Here is a 17,307-nt window from a genome sequence, read left to right as displayed (position 1 = left end):
AGAGAGGGACATCATGCTTGGGAGGGTGAAGAGCAGGCGCAGGAGGCAGAGACCCTCTGTGAGGTGGATTGATTCAGTGATTGGGGTAATCGGGATGGGTGTGTCAGAGGCAGTGCGATTGGCACAGGATAGAGCAGGGTTTAGGGCTGTTGTACATAGGGTTGCTACGAGTCACAAGAGACTCGACGGCACATAACATCAACAATTTTTCAAGTAGCCTGCAGATTTGGACTTATATAGTTAGTATCTTTCACTAGTTTCCAAATTCTTTACATGAGTTTCTAACGGCCTTCTATGGGTTTCAATTCAATGGCACACTACAAACTATTACAAACCACTACAATGACCTTTCATATTTTGTTGCATTTAATTTTTTATCTTTAATTTGGAGAGCTTCTGAGGTCAGAATGATAAGAGTGATAATGAATAATCTCAGAAATTGCACATAGATTCAGAAGGACTATATCAACTCAGTAAAAAGAAGAAATATATGGGAGTTACAACAGTTTCTTGAGTGAGGAGAAGAAAGTCTGGGTAAGACAGGTTTTATAGTAACCTAAATGGTTCAGTATGAGTCAGGTAAACATTACCTGTTAAAAGTATCTCATGTAGAAATTGGAAGTTCCTACCATTGTCCTTGTTATCTAAACTCTTTATGTTGTATTTCTCAAGAGCAGTAGAGAATATGAACCACAATTACTTGGATGAATAGGCTTTTACATTAGAAAGTCTGAGCAGATTTTTGAAGGATATGGGTGATACAGTTGAGCAAGCAATTAAGGTAGAGGGAAGGTATAGAGAAGAAATGGAGAAAAAGCTTTGGTGCATTGGGTATGAAATAAGGGAAGTAGACTCAGTAAGTCTCAAGTATTGGAGGAGTCACAGAGGGCGAAGGATAACCTGAAGCCTCTGGGTTCACATGTGGCCGATTTGGTTGATGATAAACCTTAGGTCCAAGCAGGTACATCTAGAAAGGAAGTTTAATGCTGATCCTGATGCACATGCTTGTAGGAGGTGAGTAGAAATAGGAATATCTAGCTCAACCTTCTTGAGAACTTATGATGTGCATAGATGTGATGGGTAAATAGAATCCAGATGTAACTGCAAACGATGTATCTCTCCAATGTTTCACAATATAGTGGGTGAAAAAAATGTGATATTAAATTGACAAATATGAGCACTGAAATATTGGTACAAAATGTTCTAGGAGCATAACAGAAAGAGAATTCCAGTTGAAATGTATTCCAGAGAAACTAAGATTTGTCTCAGGGAGGTATGTTTATCAGTCAGCAAAATCAACAATGGTGTGCTTTATGCTCTGAAAAGCCAATCTACTATTCCACTGACACCTATCAAATAATATATTCATGTAGTATCCATTAGTATGAAGAATATAGAAAGGTGAGTGAGTTTCTTATTGGCAGTCACGACAAAGAGAGATGAAGGCACTTACTTGCTCAGGAAAAATGTAGCAGGTTAAGAGGGTGTCCACAAAAAGACAAATGATATGAAGAAATTCAAACTATGAAGAAGAGATGGTGAAAGAGCAAATAAAATGGAAATCATCAATCCCAGCTGCTATTTAGCAAAAATGATCCAAATAGGCTTTTCATGACTCCCATGGCATTTTATTGGGTAAACCAGTGGTCCTTCAAATTGACTTCACCTTGCCCAAGGTGCAGGGTAGACATTAAACTCCCCCCAAAAAAAACACCCCCAAAACAACCAAAAAACCCAACCTCAATCCCATCTTATTTCTAGATCATAAAGTGCTATCTCATCCCATTTTGACTATGAGCGGTAAGAATGAATGAGACATTTACAAACTTTTTTAATATAAATTAAATTGAACATTTGTTTATCTATACAATGAAAAAGATAGCTACAGAATCTAAAGGACACAACATTTAAAAGTGCTTTGGAGAACTCTAGTGCTGACATCCTTTCAGCACAAGTGAACACATTCTTTTAAAAGTGGGCTTACCTACTTGTTTTAGAATAAAACATCCTTTCTTTCTTATTTAAAAATAAGTATGTGTTAATTGTGGGCGATTTAGAAAATAGCGAAAGAAGAGAATACAAATAACTTATTGCCTACTGTCAATATTTTCTGTATTTCTCACCATTATTTCTGGAGTAGGTTTAAACAACAGCAACAGAAGAGTCCCTTTAGAGAAAGATCTTCAGCACATGGAAAATGACCCATCTTCTAAAGAAATGGCCTAAATTGCACCGAATTGATAAATACAGCACAGAGATGCTGTCAAATGCAAGGTCTTCAAAGGTGAAGCAGGATTTACAGACTTTAAAGACAAGTCAGAAAGAGCATTCAGTACATTGAGAAGATATATGCATGTATTTGTTGTTAACAATACACATGATATACAATTACTGTGAAGCTGATTGAAATTGTAAATATATAAGAATAGGATTTAAAGGAAGGAAAGATTCCTGTGGATTGGCGTGATCCTTGGAAAATTTGAGTGGCATTCAAATAATCCAAAGGCATAAGATAAACCATTTTGTATCAAATACTCTTCTTAGAAAACAAAACCAAACCAAAACATACCATATATTTCTTTACACAGTAAAACCTCCAAAAGCTGAAACTCGTCCAATAAGGAAAATGCAAATATTTTCCACATAACCGAAGAATATAAAAAAGTGTTGACTTGTTTTAAATACCATCGGATCCCTTTGCAGAGGCCGTAAATCACACAGGAAGAGATTTTCAATCATTCTCCTGTGGAGGAGCTGGTGGATTCAAACTGTGTGCCTTTGGGTTGGCAGTACAACTCTTTACCACTAAGCCATCAGACCTCAAGTAATTACAACATCTTGTCAAAGTTGGAAAATGTAAGAGACCCAGATAAAAATGAAGCAGTTCAGCTGCATTCTAGCTCCCACCAGTGTCACTTTATCATATTAGATGTCTCCATTAATAATTCTGACGGACACACAGAGATAACTATTTCTATATGTAGTGTGGCATTTTCAAGTGTAACATGTTCATTATTATAGTCATCTAGTCATCTCAAGAGAAGAAGTAGTCTTGCTATAAAATAAAACAATTGCCCTGGGAAGGTTTTATAACTTAATATAATCAGGTAGATTTAATACAGAAACTGATTCCAGCCTTTCCAATTTCTGGACCCTGTGTTCTCATTGTTTAAAAGGCTCTTCAACAAGGAGACCAATCAGAATACAGTTTCAATCAAGTCAGGTTGATTCTGATTCCTGAAGATGTCAACAGTGTCAGAGTAGAATTGAGTTGCATTGGGTGATTAATACTGATTTGTCAGTAAGTCATCAAATCTTTCTCCTATGTTATTTTAAAATAAAGTCAAACCACTTTCATTTACCTTTACTACCCAAGGACTTCAGTAGAGGTTAGCTTACATAAATCAATTACTATTGTGTCTTGCCTGAACTACTGTAAAAGTCTCCAATCATTTCTTTGTTCCTATTTTAGCCCTAATAATTCTCACAGTAGCCAGCATGACTGTTTTTTAAACATAAGTATTGGATGATTTCCAGCTTAATTTCCCCTTCTTCAACACCAGCTATGCTCGGAAGACTGTCTTCTTTTCTTTATTTGCAACACTTCCTAGAGCACCTGCTCCTTTAAACATCTTTGAACTAATCTCATAGAAGCTTCAGGACGCAGAACAACTTATCTTCTGCTTGCTCTTCTTTCTCTCACATCTTTACATAGTTCCTTCCTTTCTTTAAGTTGGGTAGCTATTTAATGATCTCTTATTCAGGGAGATATTCTTGAACTGCACAATCTTAAAAAGGCCCCAGTCTTCATCACCGTCAGTTCTTTTCTTTCAGTTATTCTCTGGTATGTTAGTATATCAATAGCTTATGATTATTGAGGGATCTCTGGTGATCTAGAAGTGTGAAGCTACACTGCAATCCTGAAGGGACTCAGTTTGAATACACCAGCTGCTTCAGTGGAGAAAGATGGTGAATCTCCTCCTGTGGATTAATTGCCTCTATAAACCCATTGGAGGGTCAGCTATAGGTTGGTTCTGACTTGATGGTACTCAACAACAATGGTGATTATTGATATTATCTTTAGGCATCTTGTATATTTTCTTAATATGCATCCAGTCGATAAGTGATAAAAGTTGCAGTGACAACCCAAGAGCTTGTGATTTGAATTAACAGGCTACCCCATGGGAGAAAGAGGGACAGGAGAACAGTAGATTGTGAGGAGGGTGCAGTATCAGGCATGATTTTGTTCAATGTACGTAGGTTCAGCGTCAGTTGGAGATAATTCAACAGCATTTAACTCCAAGAACATTACTTTCTTAGAATTATAGACCCAAAATTGGGACTCATAAACTCACTGTTATTATATAAAATCCAACACACACCACCTTCTAGAAAGAGTAGAAATATTCATAAGGTTTCCGTGACTATCATCCATGACTACAATCAACAACTACAATCTTCATGGAAGTAGACGTCCTCATCTTTCTCCTGTGTAGCACTGAGGGATTTGAACTGCCAACTTTCAGTAAGCAGCAGAGTGCTTAGTCTCTACTATCTCAGCTCCTTAAGTCAGGACAGTTACTTGCCATGTGAACCAGAGACGTCCTTTGACAGGTTGAAGAGGAACTGTCATGGGATAGGTGCCAGTAAGACCTTGGTAACAAGTGAAGTCATGGAGAGATTATACTATGTGGGGGGAGTTCTGATGGCCTAGTTATAAGGACTGCACTGCAATCCCAAAAGCATTGGTTCAAATCCACCATCTGTTCCATGGGAGAGGGATGGGAAATTTCCTCCTGGGTGATTACTGCCTCCAAAAACCCATTGGATTTCCAATCCAAAGTCTCCGTAAACTTTCATTTAAATTAATTAAAAAAATAAAAAAGAAAAGCCATTGGAGGGTCAGCTATTGGTTAGTTATGCCTAGATGGCACACAAAACAATAAAAACCAAAGTTCACATAGCGTGGGATGCCCTAAATGTGGTCTTGTTGTTGTTGTGTACTATATAGAGTGGGAACTGACCCATAGCTGACTATCTGACAGGTTTTCAGAGGCAGTTAATTGCAAGGGAGGAGATTGTTCATCCTTCTCCCATGGAACAGCTGGTGGATTCAAACCATGTGCCTTCAGGATTGCAGTGCAGCTTCTTGTCACTAGGCCAGTCTTAGTGATGCCTTAATTTGGGAGTTCTATGAAACTTCTGGTATATTGAGATGGCTTTAATCTGATTAATCTGTTTAGCAGCCACCTTTCCATTTTAAGAAACCTATCCTTTGATGATTATGTTGGATAGTCAGTGAGCTCTATTGGAGTTCAGGGTAGGGGTTAGGAATAAGAAATGATATTCTGAGGTGACGAGACATAGACTTGTTAAAATTCTTAAGATACTCTTTTTCAGGGGGTTTATGTCTTGTACAGGTTTAAGTTTTGGTCCTTAAAATGGAAGATTGCATTTTGATAGAGACTTTAACCACCAACAGTCATTAAGTCATTTATTGATTCAACAAATACTTACTTGCAGGATATTATATGTCAGATCTTTATTCACAGAGAGAGATGCTACAATATGCAGGAGGAAGGCTGACATCGAAGTGGCAAAGAAGAAACATTACTTAAGAACCTGTTCAGTTAAAGAAAGAAAACAAGATAATAGAATGGAATGTGGTTAGGAGGATAAGATGTAGATACATGTTTTCCAGAGAAGATCTCCTTGCTAAGTACTTGATAAGTACTTGAATTCACTGTTAATAAAGCCTTGTGAGAATCTGTGGAAAATTCATTAAAGGTGAACATAAGCAAAAGCAAAATAAGCTTGATGTGTCTGAGGAAGGAAAGAAATCAGGGTGACTATGCAACAATGAATTGGAGAGAGAGGTAGGTGGCGAGGCCAAAGATATGGGAAGAGAACAGAACCTGTGGGGCCTATGGATCTCACTAACACCTACTTAATTACCAGTGTTTCTTCTAGTCAGCTAACTGAAGTGCTTGTGTAAATATAGGTTCTGTAAGGATGGGAAGATCACCACTTTGCATTCACCTAGGAGTCAAATGTTCACATCATGTTTGAGTTTCTAGCATCTGCATATAGTTAAAGTCCTTTGTATATCTGTCAAACAAATGACATAGAGGTAAAGATCTTGTTTTGTGGAGCTCACTTCTTGGTACTTCTTATTCTTGATAGGCTGGAACCCTTAGAATGTAGGAAAGCCAAAAAAGATCCATGCCACTCTTTTCTTTAGTGATCTCATGAGCGTGAGAGAATAAAAAAGAGAGTAAGTTTCAGTCTAAGACACTCAGACCTTAGTCTGAATCTTGATTTCATCCCTGCTTTGGTAAACTTTGAAAACTTACCTGAAAGAAAAGATTGAAAACTGAAAAGGAAAAAAAAAATTCCTTCTTGTCCTTGATATTCACTGTTGGAAACAGAATTGAGGCAATGAAAAGCCTCTCTTGCTTTTTACAGATTGCTTTGATTAGGAAGTATTTCTAAAGCACCTGGAATACCTTGGAAAAAGATTGTATACAAATATATGTGACTCATTGAAGCTGTAACTACTGAAAATAAGATTTCTTGTGAAGAAACAAAAGAAAAGGCATATGTTCCAAATTTAGGGCAGAGGAATTAACAAGCACAATATAGTATCATTGTATTTATCGAGTGCTAATTTTCTCTCTAACCAGTCAATCTGATCCTTTTGGATGACAATATGCGCAGTTACTTTGTTACCCTCAAAATCAGATCCACTTGGTTAAAATACTAATATTTTACTTTGATAATATATGATGAATAGTGATTTATCCCAAACTCCTTGTACTTATGCCTTGTGCAATCCTTCCCCTTTGTTAATGTGGCAAAGATGATGAGATATCACCACCAAGATTATGAGTCTTGTTAGCAATTTCTCTCCCTTACTGCTTTGAAACCAAGCTATCATATTATATGCTGGTTTATAGAAAAATCACTTCTTCTGTGGCCCTCAGGCCTGGTTTTAATTGTTTTTGGTCAAACATTCTTCTACGTGGCAGAGCACTGGTCTGTCCATTTGCTGTGCAGAGGTAACTCGTGGTTGCTGTGAAGTTGAACACTGTGACACTGATGTGTCAAATGTGATAGTGGTTACCCATGGGGGACAGTGGTTGGTAGGGCTCTCCGATTAAAACAAGCTTGGAAGCAGAAGTGGCATCCACTTCCAAAATAGCTTGCCTCCAGAAACTCTATGAACGTGGAGAAATGATGAAAATTGTACAAGTGTTCAGGTCTTCCATTCATAGGGTTACTATGAGTTGTCTACAACTCAACAGCACTTAACGACAACGACAACTTGGAAAAATCACACATAATACATAAGCGAGAATGGCCTTTGACAGTAACTAATAGAGTTAGGCCTTCAGTACAACCTCCTAAGTACTGAATTCACATGCATATAATTAATATTCACTATTATCTTATTATTGGCATCCACGTCCTAAATAACCTGCCTCCAGAAACGCTGAACTTTGATAAATGTTGATAGTTGTAGAGGGGCTTCAGTACTTTTGTTGATAGGGTTGCTATGAATCATGTTCCATTTGAAGGCAAACAACAACAACAACAGCATTATCTTATTAAGGGAGCTGTGTTGGCCCAATGGGAAAGGACTTGTGCTTCCGATCCAAAGAAAGGTGGTTTGGAATCTACCAGTTTCTCCTCAGGAGGAAGAGAGGCTCCTATCATGCATCTGAAAACCCACTGGAAAGGCAGCTACAAGTTCTCTTCATCTCAATGGCAATGAAATGAGACTATCATCTCTTTACTAAGAAAACTAATACTGATTTGATTTCATCTAACTACTTGCTACCTTAAAGTTAACATTAATTATCACTTGACTAATGATTTAGAGGTTTTGAAGTCCTTATATTTTTGTTTTATTCTCCTGTTATAAATGAAAGTTTGAGACTTAAAGGGGTTAAAATAATAGCTATTAGACTCAAAATAGCTCAGACACAAGATTAGAAAACAAATCCTCCAACTCTTAATCTGATTCTTTTCCCCTAGTAGATGATCTCTGTCTTTAATTTGTAATACAGCAAAGGTAGGTCAGCTCCTTTTGTTTGCCAAGTAATGAATTATAAAATATAATGCACAGTAAATGTATAATAGAATTTGCTTTAAGTACTGAGACGTTCTGTACTTTAGGATCTACAAGTGTCATAAATTGACTATCAGAATATTAAGTAAAACTGGTTAGCTATATACATGATATGAATCTGCAGAAGTTATTGCTTTGATCTCTGTGTTTATAATTTATTAGTGATAATGCATTTTCTTAAATATCTAGAAAGCAATACAAGTTTTGCTATCAACAATCTTTGAGTCCTTTAACTCAATGTAACAGGAAAAATGAGATTAAAAAAAAAGTTTCCAAAGCCATAAACTCTGTTAGAGTTGGGCTCTTTCATGTTTGAGTGGTCTTTTCAGCTTTAATGGGGGAAAGAAATTGCTAAAAGATAATCTTGTCACATGGAAGCCAAAAAAAGGCACAATATCAAATGATCCTACTTACTTAAAAAAACCAATCGCTTTCTGGAGTGTGGTAAACCGAATAACACATTTTGTTTTGTTGTTGCTTTAATTGGTGGTAAGAATGAAGTAAGCTTAAGGAAATACCTTGTTTGAAAAGAGTGAGAGGGCAATATAAACTCACGTAATGGAAAAATGAATGGATTTAATACCAGGCTTTTTTATAAGAACACAACTAGAAGTTTTGAAATCTTTTTCCAGATCTTTTTTTCTGTTTCATCCAATTTCTCATTTCATGATAAAACTGCCAATTGTTAACATTTTCTCTCATTTTTCTCTTCTTTTATTCAATTTTTGATCCTGCAAATAATACGAACAGTACAAGGAGAGCTACTAAAGTTAATACTTTTCTTTGCTTTAAGGTACAAATCTATACAATAGTACAGCTGGCAACAGAAAATTGTTTCTCTAAAGTTTCTTTTCAGTTGAGCTTATTCTTAGCATGTTTAAAAATAAACAAACCCATCTCTTTAAGTCAGTGTTTAACTTAGGTTATCATGTATATAAGATTTGGGTGAATAAAAATATGCACAATTCAACACTGTAAATTAATGGGAAAATCCTCCTTAGTTTTAAACAACACACACACTGTGCGTGCATATGCACACATACTCATACCCACACACTCAATTGAGATTCTAGGACACATGGATTTATACATTTTATTTTTATTAGTGTGAAAAGTGATGGGATGTGGCCTTAAGAGTATTCTTTGAAATTTTATTTCTATGTATAAAAATCGTATCTAAAGTCCTGGTAAAAGTATCTTACTTCATTCCAGGAAAACAGAAAGAGGGAATATTTGTTATGAATAAGAAAATTCTTGAACAATTTTTCATGTGGGACTTCATAGCTCTTCTATTGGCTCATGTATTTGGGACATTTCAAGTCCGATATTTTCCAAAATGCCTTTTAAGTCACTTTAAAAAAAATGTATAGGAAAATGTTTGAGAAATACTGAAGAGTCAGAACTGAGTTTAGAGCTGGGAAATGAGTCTAGATGGGCAGCTGAAACCAATGCTCATATGACGAGGAGGGAGCATATAGTAGGGTAGAATCTTGAAGACTCACTGTCAACATTTTCCAAGACAGTCAGACAACCTGCTCCATGCTTGAAGCCTGTCCTTTGCAAAAACATCCCACTCAAGGAAACCATCAGGAGGTCACAGATCATCCTGAAGAATCAGCACAGCATCACGGGCTGATGACAGGTTGACGGCAAGGGTCATGGACCAGTGTTCTTTGGGGGAAGCCCTCATAGCACACAAGAATTGCATCAGCAAAATGTCACCGAAAGCTGTCACAACAGTCAACAAATAGGGCAGAGTACTGCTCACTAATGCACTAACAGGCCAGTAAATTGAGAAGGCTCAATGCCTTTGCTGAAGGGTGGAATGGAATATTGTTTTAAAGTAGTTTTTTGGGCCAAACGTAAAGCTCTACAGAGAATGGCAATGCAAAGCTTCTTCATAACTGAGATGCTTCATCTGCTTCCAAGCATCTCCCTTCCTGAACAGTTTTAGCCAAACTCTTAGGGCAGCACTTATCATTTACTAATACTAAGAAAAAGAGTGTAGTCGGAGAACCAAGAACAAGTCTGGACGGTATTGAGTGAAAAGATGGATCTCCACTTTCAGAGGCGATAACCAACAGTCAATGCGTGAGGCATTCAAAATTATGGCAGAAGTGTTTGGCAAAGGCTCTGTCACACAGAGATAGTGAGTTTAGCTCCAGCTACCCTATTGTTACTTGTGAAAGAAGTAATCAACAGGTGCCTGACTCAATCTTTCCTATTGAGTCATATGAATGTGAAAGATGGACAATGAAAAAGGAAGACAAAAGAAGGAATGAGGCATTTAAACGATGTTGTTGTTGTTAAGTCATAGGCAACTCATAGCGACTCTATGAACAAAAGACCTGGACACTTACATAACTTTCATTCTTTCTCCAGGTTCAAAGAGTTTCTGGAGGCAAGTTATTTGGGAAGTGGATGCCATTTCTGCTTTCAATCTTGTTTTAATCGGGGAGTTTCACCAGTGTTGCTAAAAACTAGTGACTGTACCAAAGATTGTCAGGAAGAATGAATATATTTCATCTTAATGCATCAAAATGCTCTTTAAAAGGAAGGATGGCAAGACTTCATTTTGCTTACTTTGGGTATTTCATCAGGAAAGATCATTTGCTCGAAAAGGACAGTATGTTTGGAAAAGTAGAGGTGCAGTGAAAATGAGAGAAACCCTTGATGTGATAGGCTGACACAATAGCTACAAGCAGGGCTCAAACATAATAGCCTTCTTGAAGATGGTGCATGACGAGGCAACATTGTCTTAACATACACAAGAGTCTCGTGAATCAGACTGAGTTGACAAAAACAAAACAACACCCTCCTTGACATGCTAAGATCTTGGACTATTATTTAAACCCCCTAAACCTCCGTTCCTTCATCTTTTATACTAGAATAACAATAGTATCTACTCTATGAATGGAAGAAAATATTACATTAATATAAGACAAGCACTTGGTTTAGTGTCTGGGAAGTAATAAAAGATGAAAATCCAAGTTACTATGACAATAATTTTGTAATAGTAATTAATAATAATAACAATAATAATGTGGTTCAATTTTAATTTTTATTAAGTTAATGTTACAAGCTACTTTTTAGAAGGATCACTTTGAATTTAACTTGTATGTCATCTGATCTGGAAGTATAATAAGGGTATCCTCTTCCTACTGATTTAGTGAGTTAAATAGAAAACCAGAACAAATGGAATCATTCAACTGGTGTATTTAGAATTGCTGATGATCATAGCAGTCAAGAAAGTTAGTGAAACATGTAAATTGCAATTGAACTGTTTTTGAAAATCCTCAAAATCGGTTTTAATTTGTTTAGCTTAATAGCTGGTAGAGCTTACTCACTTAACAAATATATATTTCGAGACTACTGAAAAAGAAATACTTTATGTGCAACATAGAGTGAACATAGAGGAGCTATACAGTGTTAATACAAGAGATGCTGAAATAATTTATATCCCTTATGTTGTCGTTGTTGTTATGAGCCATCGAGTCGCCTGCGACTCATAGCGACCCTATGTACAACAGCCCTAAACTCCACTCTGTCCTGTGCCAATCGCACTGTCTCTGACACTCCCATCCCAATTATCCCAGTCACTCAATCAATCCACCTCATAGAGGGCCTTCCTCTCCTGCGCCATCCCTTATAGCATATGATAAAGTATATATTAGACTTGTCTATCACCTTACATTATAAAAAAACCCATTACTTTCATTAACATTTTATAATCTTAGATACACAAACACACATACACCCCCAAAGTGTACACAGTCAAAGTCACAAATGTATACATTTAGTCTCTCTGTTATAGCGCTGATCTATCTGAAGTCAATGATATTGTCAGGGCATAAATGGAAGGGGAAGGTATAGTATAAACAATGAGATTATGAGTTCATCCCCAGAAATTCATTCAAAGTATGATTCAATTAGCAAGTCCAAGAGAAGCTGGTACATGCAATTTTTTCTATCCTCTAATTGTCACATGACTTGAGTAAAGTCACCAATATAAATTATCCTAATATAGTATAATTTGAGTTGAATGTATTCCATTTTGACAGTGCTGTAAATCAGGAAGACAGTTTACTGACAATTTTGTGCTACCAGATACTGTATCAGGCCTCTGTCCAGCTTTACATTGTCAACTTTTACGGAAATATGAGCAGTTACATAGGCTAGAGGATGTTCAAGTTTGCATTGGAAAAGATGCGAAGGGGATTTCATATTTTCCTTGCAGATTTTTTTTCCTTTTTAAACTGCTGAGCATAATTTCTTTACAGGCAGGAAATGCAACTAGTGTTTGTTTCTAGCATGGCTTCTGTTTTCAGATTTCTTTTTGTTGAAGAAATGTGTTGCCCAGCTGTCTAGAATCCCAATCAGGATATGGTTTCAGCACAAAATACATTACAAGAATGATTTTAGATGGTTATAAGCAGGGAAAAAATGAGACCGCACTTCTTCTATCCAGTTTCCCCCACAGAACAGAGACAGGACTCTGAAATAGGGCTGATATATAAAAAAGAGGTAAAGCTTAGTTTTGTGTTTTGTCCAGGAGAGAGGGCAAGTGTTAAAAGACAAAGCCTTCTATTAATGAATGAGCAGAAGTACAAAGATTCTTAGGTATAAAAATTCTCTGAAAGATTGTCATATGGTGCCCAGGCAAATATAATAGAATCATCACTTAAAACTCTAAGTTGAACTTCTGAAGAGTTTAATGCTTTCACATAACTACTCTCTCTCTCGCACCACCGCCCCCCCCCCGCCTCAGCAAATGTTGAGAGCTTCCCCTTTGGAGGCCCTTAGTTTTGAAAGACACAAGGTTAACTCAGGTCACAGGCTTTGAGAGCATAGAGAATCATGGAAGAGACAGATCTCTCAATAAGCATCCTATTTTTTGTTTCTAAGATTTGCAAATATTAATATTATTGAAATATAGGTACTGGGTACATTTAATTATTCTTGTTATGAAATGTGCATTAAGTTTTGGAGTCTTTGCAATTGGTAAAATTTTAAAAGTTAGAAGAAATACAGTTTTGTATGCCCCTGTTGTTATTGTGTATCATAGAGTCAGAACCGACCTATAGATGACCCTCTGGTGGGTTTACAGAAGCAGTTAATTGCACTGGAGAATATTGCCCATTTTTCTACCATGGAGCAGCTGGAGACCTTGAACTGTGTACCTTAGGGGTTGCAGTGCAGCTTCTTGCCACTAGGCTACCAGAGCTGCCTACTATTATAAATACACCTGTCCGTTCAATAGGAGTAGAGTAGTAGCAGGTTTCCTGGAGGAACTTGCTTATAATTTGGGCCTTGAAGAATGAAGAAAAATCCACCAGGTTCAGAAGCTTGAGTTTGTGGACAGGGAAGAAAAATATGTGAGTATATTCACAGTAGAATAAACTAAAAACTCATTGCTGTTGAGTTGGAATTGACTCATACATGAGTCTCTAGCAGGTGTTCTGAGGCTGCGGATTACACAGGAGAAAATTGGCCCATGTTCTCCTGTGGAGTAGGTGGCATATTGGAACCATTAGAGAGGTGCCACTTTTGGGTTATCTGCACAATTCCTTAAGGGCTATGAAAACAGAGCTCGTTGAAAACAAGGAAAATGTCCTTAAAAGCAGTGAGAAATATAAGCGTATACATTTTGTTGTTGTTGATTGCCTTTGAGTCGAGCATGATCCATAGCAACTCTATGAACAAAAGGCCTGAAGCCCCTCTACAACTATTGACATTTATCAAAGTTCATAGGGTTTCTGGAGGCATGCTGTTTCGGAAGTGGATGCCACTCCTGCTTCCAAAGCTGTCACAGCATGTTATTGTTGTTCTATGCCATTGGGTATAAATTTTAGGGTAGTGTTTAACAACATAATGTGAAAAGAATTCAAAGAAATCAGAGCCAAGCTAGCCAAAAATTAGATGGGAGGCCAGATGACGAGAAATTTAGGCAAATTCTCTTGATGCAATGAGACGTCATTCACTGTTTTTAAGTGAAAGAAAATGTAACTAGAATTAACAAATTCTGAAATTCTTATATGGTAGTAATATTGTATATATCTAATTTAAATATCATCAATATTATCAGTATATCTTTCCTTTGTTTGGAGTGATAGAGAACAGAGGCAATGGGAGATTTAGTAAGATTCCATAATCACAGACATCATATCATTTTTATATTTTATCCACTGATCTGATTCTGAAACCTACAGGTCTCTTACCATAAAGACTTATATCCTCTGAAACATGATGAAGTGTAACTGAACTGACCAACAGCAGTAGATTTGGTTCTTTCTTTCAGTTTCAACAGCAAAATATGTTCATTCTTGTTTTTGTCAATATCTCACTGTCTGTAATATTTTTGCTTATATACTCCCTACTTAGAAGTCTGTGATTTTGATACCTATAATTTCCATCATTATGTTATCCACTAATTGATTCTTCAACAAAGATTAAGTTATTTTTCTACATAAAATGAGCTCTGGTGGCTTAGTGAGAAGAGTCTGGCTACCAAGCCTAAAGGCAGGTGGTTCAAATCCAGCAGCAGCTCCATGCAGAAAGATGGACAATCTCCTCTTGTGTGATTTGTAGCTTCTGAAAGACCGGCAGGGGGCCTCTGATGAGTTGATGATACATGTCAACAACAACATTATATATTAGTAACAATTTTTGAAGTTGAGATACTTAGTCATTTTTTATTCTTCTCATTTCCATTTCTTGTTTACCACCTTCCACTCATGGTTAACATAAATTATTAGTTGATCAATCACATTTGTATTCATTTAAAACAGTTGCCATTCATTTCTCCAGTGGGGGGAAAAATATGTTCTAATTTTTTCTATTTTCTATTTTCTTGAAAGCTGTCATCATTGTATCTTCCCAGTATATTTAACACTGAGTTTGAAATATTGTTAGAGTTGAAATAACTGAAAAAAATTACTAAAATGAAGAAATCACTTACCTTGGTTGACGATAAATCTTAGCTTCTGTATTGTTGCCAGATTGCCACTGACTCGATATATCCCATCAACATCTAGACCTGAAACAAAAGGATTTTGTTATTCTTGGTATTGATTTGTATAAGAACTAAAAATAGTAAAACATTTCAATGAAAATGAGAGGATGAGAATAGTAAATTATAGTCAACTACCACTTTCTTACAACAAACAAGTTTCTATGTCCTACACTGAGAAATTTAAATAGAAATTTAAAAATAGATAGTTTGGTGCTTAATATTATGAGTCAAGTTTGCTAGACTATGGTGCTAGTTGTTTGGTTAAATCTGAACCACGTGTTGTTATAAAAGTATTTGCATGGGAGTTCTTTCAAGTGGTCTTTTGTCTTGGTTCTTTGAAAAAATGAATTCAGAATTTTTTTTTCTATTGCCCTAAGAGGTGCCATTGCCTTAATTATTTTTTTAATCCAACAAGTTTGTTACTTTATTCCAGAAAGATAGACATTTCCTGGGTAAACTGTAAATAAGAATGGCTTCATAACTCACCTGGTTTTGGATTGCAGCCTGTGCTATAACTGGTGTGCACTTTGTAGAGACTGGTCAATAGAATGTGCAAATGAAGTGTTTATGTTTGTAGCCTACCAGATCCTGGCTCTGATGGGAAGGCTGTTCCTTGAAACTGATGAGGGATTTTCAGAGAGTGAAAGAATCAAGAAGACTGGAAGAAGAAAGAAGAGAAGAAAAGAAGAGCAGAGAAAAAAAGAGGCCAGGAGCCTTCTTAAAAGAGCTATAACATAGGTCAAGGGCTGTAACACTGAACACGGTGAAAGGCCTAGAAAGAGCCCAATGGCAGTGCCCATGGTGACAGGCCTGAAAGGGGTCTCAGTGCAGAGCTGGTGATGACATGATGGCCAAAGATACTGCATTCTGAGGGGAACGAGAGGAGGCTTGCGGACTAAGAGTTGCTGAGAGAACTTTCTTGCACCAAAGAAACAACACTTTGCCTTTCTGATCCTAATTTCAGTCTCTAATCCTGAGTTAGGTTGTACCCCATTACTTCTTTCATAAACAACTTCTGTAATAATCTATGAGTTTTGTGTGTCCACCGATTCGGTTTTTAAGACCCAATGAGAAGTAGAGTAGTACTGAGTATCAAGGGATGGCTAGTAGAGGTCACATTGTGGAAAAGGCTTGATGGATACACCCCCATGTCAGATCTCTGCCTCATGGAAATTTGCTTTGGGCTGATTTGGCCATTTGTTATCTTCCTGAAGCTGGATAGATTCTGACAAAAATACTACTACTACCACTGCTTCTACTACTACTCCTCATATACACCCTACCTAACATGAGCTCTCATCCAATTAGCTAAAGGCCTGAAGAGAAAATACAGAAGCTTGCAGAGAGAGAATTTGACCTTAGGATTGTGAATAGACATCCTTTCAGAATCTCCAACTGGTGTGATTTTGGACAAGAGATTGCTAAACTTGTTTAACCTAAGGATTTCAGAGTTATCAGCCTCCATGATCATGTGAATCAACCCCTTAAAATGAAACTCCTTTTCTTTATATGTCTCAATCATTACCATTTAGTTGGAACTAACTTGCAGCTGACACTTCAGCAGCTGCACATTGTAAATTGCTTGGGACGAGACTGCCCATCTTGCTTCTGCAAAGCTGTTGGTGAATTTGAACTGCTATAGAGAGAACACCTTTGTGTTTTTAGTATGTGGTTTGTGACTTTTGAAAATGGCTTTTATATACATTGCCTTACTCTTCTGGGGGCATAGTTTCCTACTTCCTCAATTCCAAGTGTATGATTCACTCATTGATCACCCTCTTCAACATCATTAACAGCTGTGAAGCCAACATAAGGGAGAACTAAGTAGATTGTAGGGAGACTGTGGGAAGGTGTAGCCTGATGGAGCATTGGAGACTCAGCCAGAGTAAAGATTTTGCTTGAAGGACAATTGAATGAAGATCCTACTTGTGATTGCTGAGAGATATAAAGCTTGGTGGGCGATTTAGGAAACCATAAGCTTTTTGCATTGTGTTGCCTAGCTGAATCTGGACTTCCACTTGTCGACTGAGATGTTGTCTGACCTAATTGAGGAACTTGCTAAACTAAACCTGAAATTTCACTGAGTACTACCCTTTGTCTTCCCCTAACCTGTTTGCTTGATAAACCCCATAACTGTAAGTCCAGTCAAGTCTGCGAGTCAATT

At 37.0% G+C, this 17,307-nt stretch overlaps 1 protein-coding gene across 2 annotated transcripts in view; it reads right to left on the bottom strand.

Moving 5' to 3' along the window:
- Nucleotides 1-17,307, bottom strand: part of ARHGAP15 (Rho GTPase activating protein 15) — a 948,827-nt gene that overhangs the window by 278,273 nt on the left and 653,247 nt on the right. For both annotated transcript variants that reach the window (XM_006880749.1, XM_006880750.1), the window contains one exon: nucleotides 15,090-15,167. In XM_006880749.1, the coding sequence (XP_006880811.1) occupies nucleotides 15,090-15,167 (78 nt within the window). The remainder of the gene's footprint in view (nucleotides 1-15,089; nucleotides 15,168-17,307) is intronic.

This window comes from Elephantulus edwardii, unplaced genomic scaffold (genome assembly GCF_000299155.1).
Source record: "Elephantulus edwardii isolate Elephantulus edwardi_28Jun2011 unplaced genomic scaffold, EleEdw1.0 scaffold00010, whole genome shotgun sequence".
In the NCBI taxonomy this organism is placed as follows: domain Eukaryota; kingdom Metazoa; phylum Chordata; class Mammalia; order Macroscelidea; family Macroscelididae; genus Elephantulus; species Elephantulus edwardii.
Note: the sequence above shows the minus strand (reverse complement) of the source record. Positions and strands in the feature narration are given on the sequence as shown.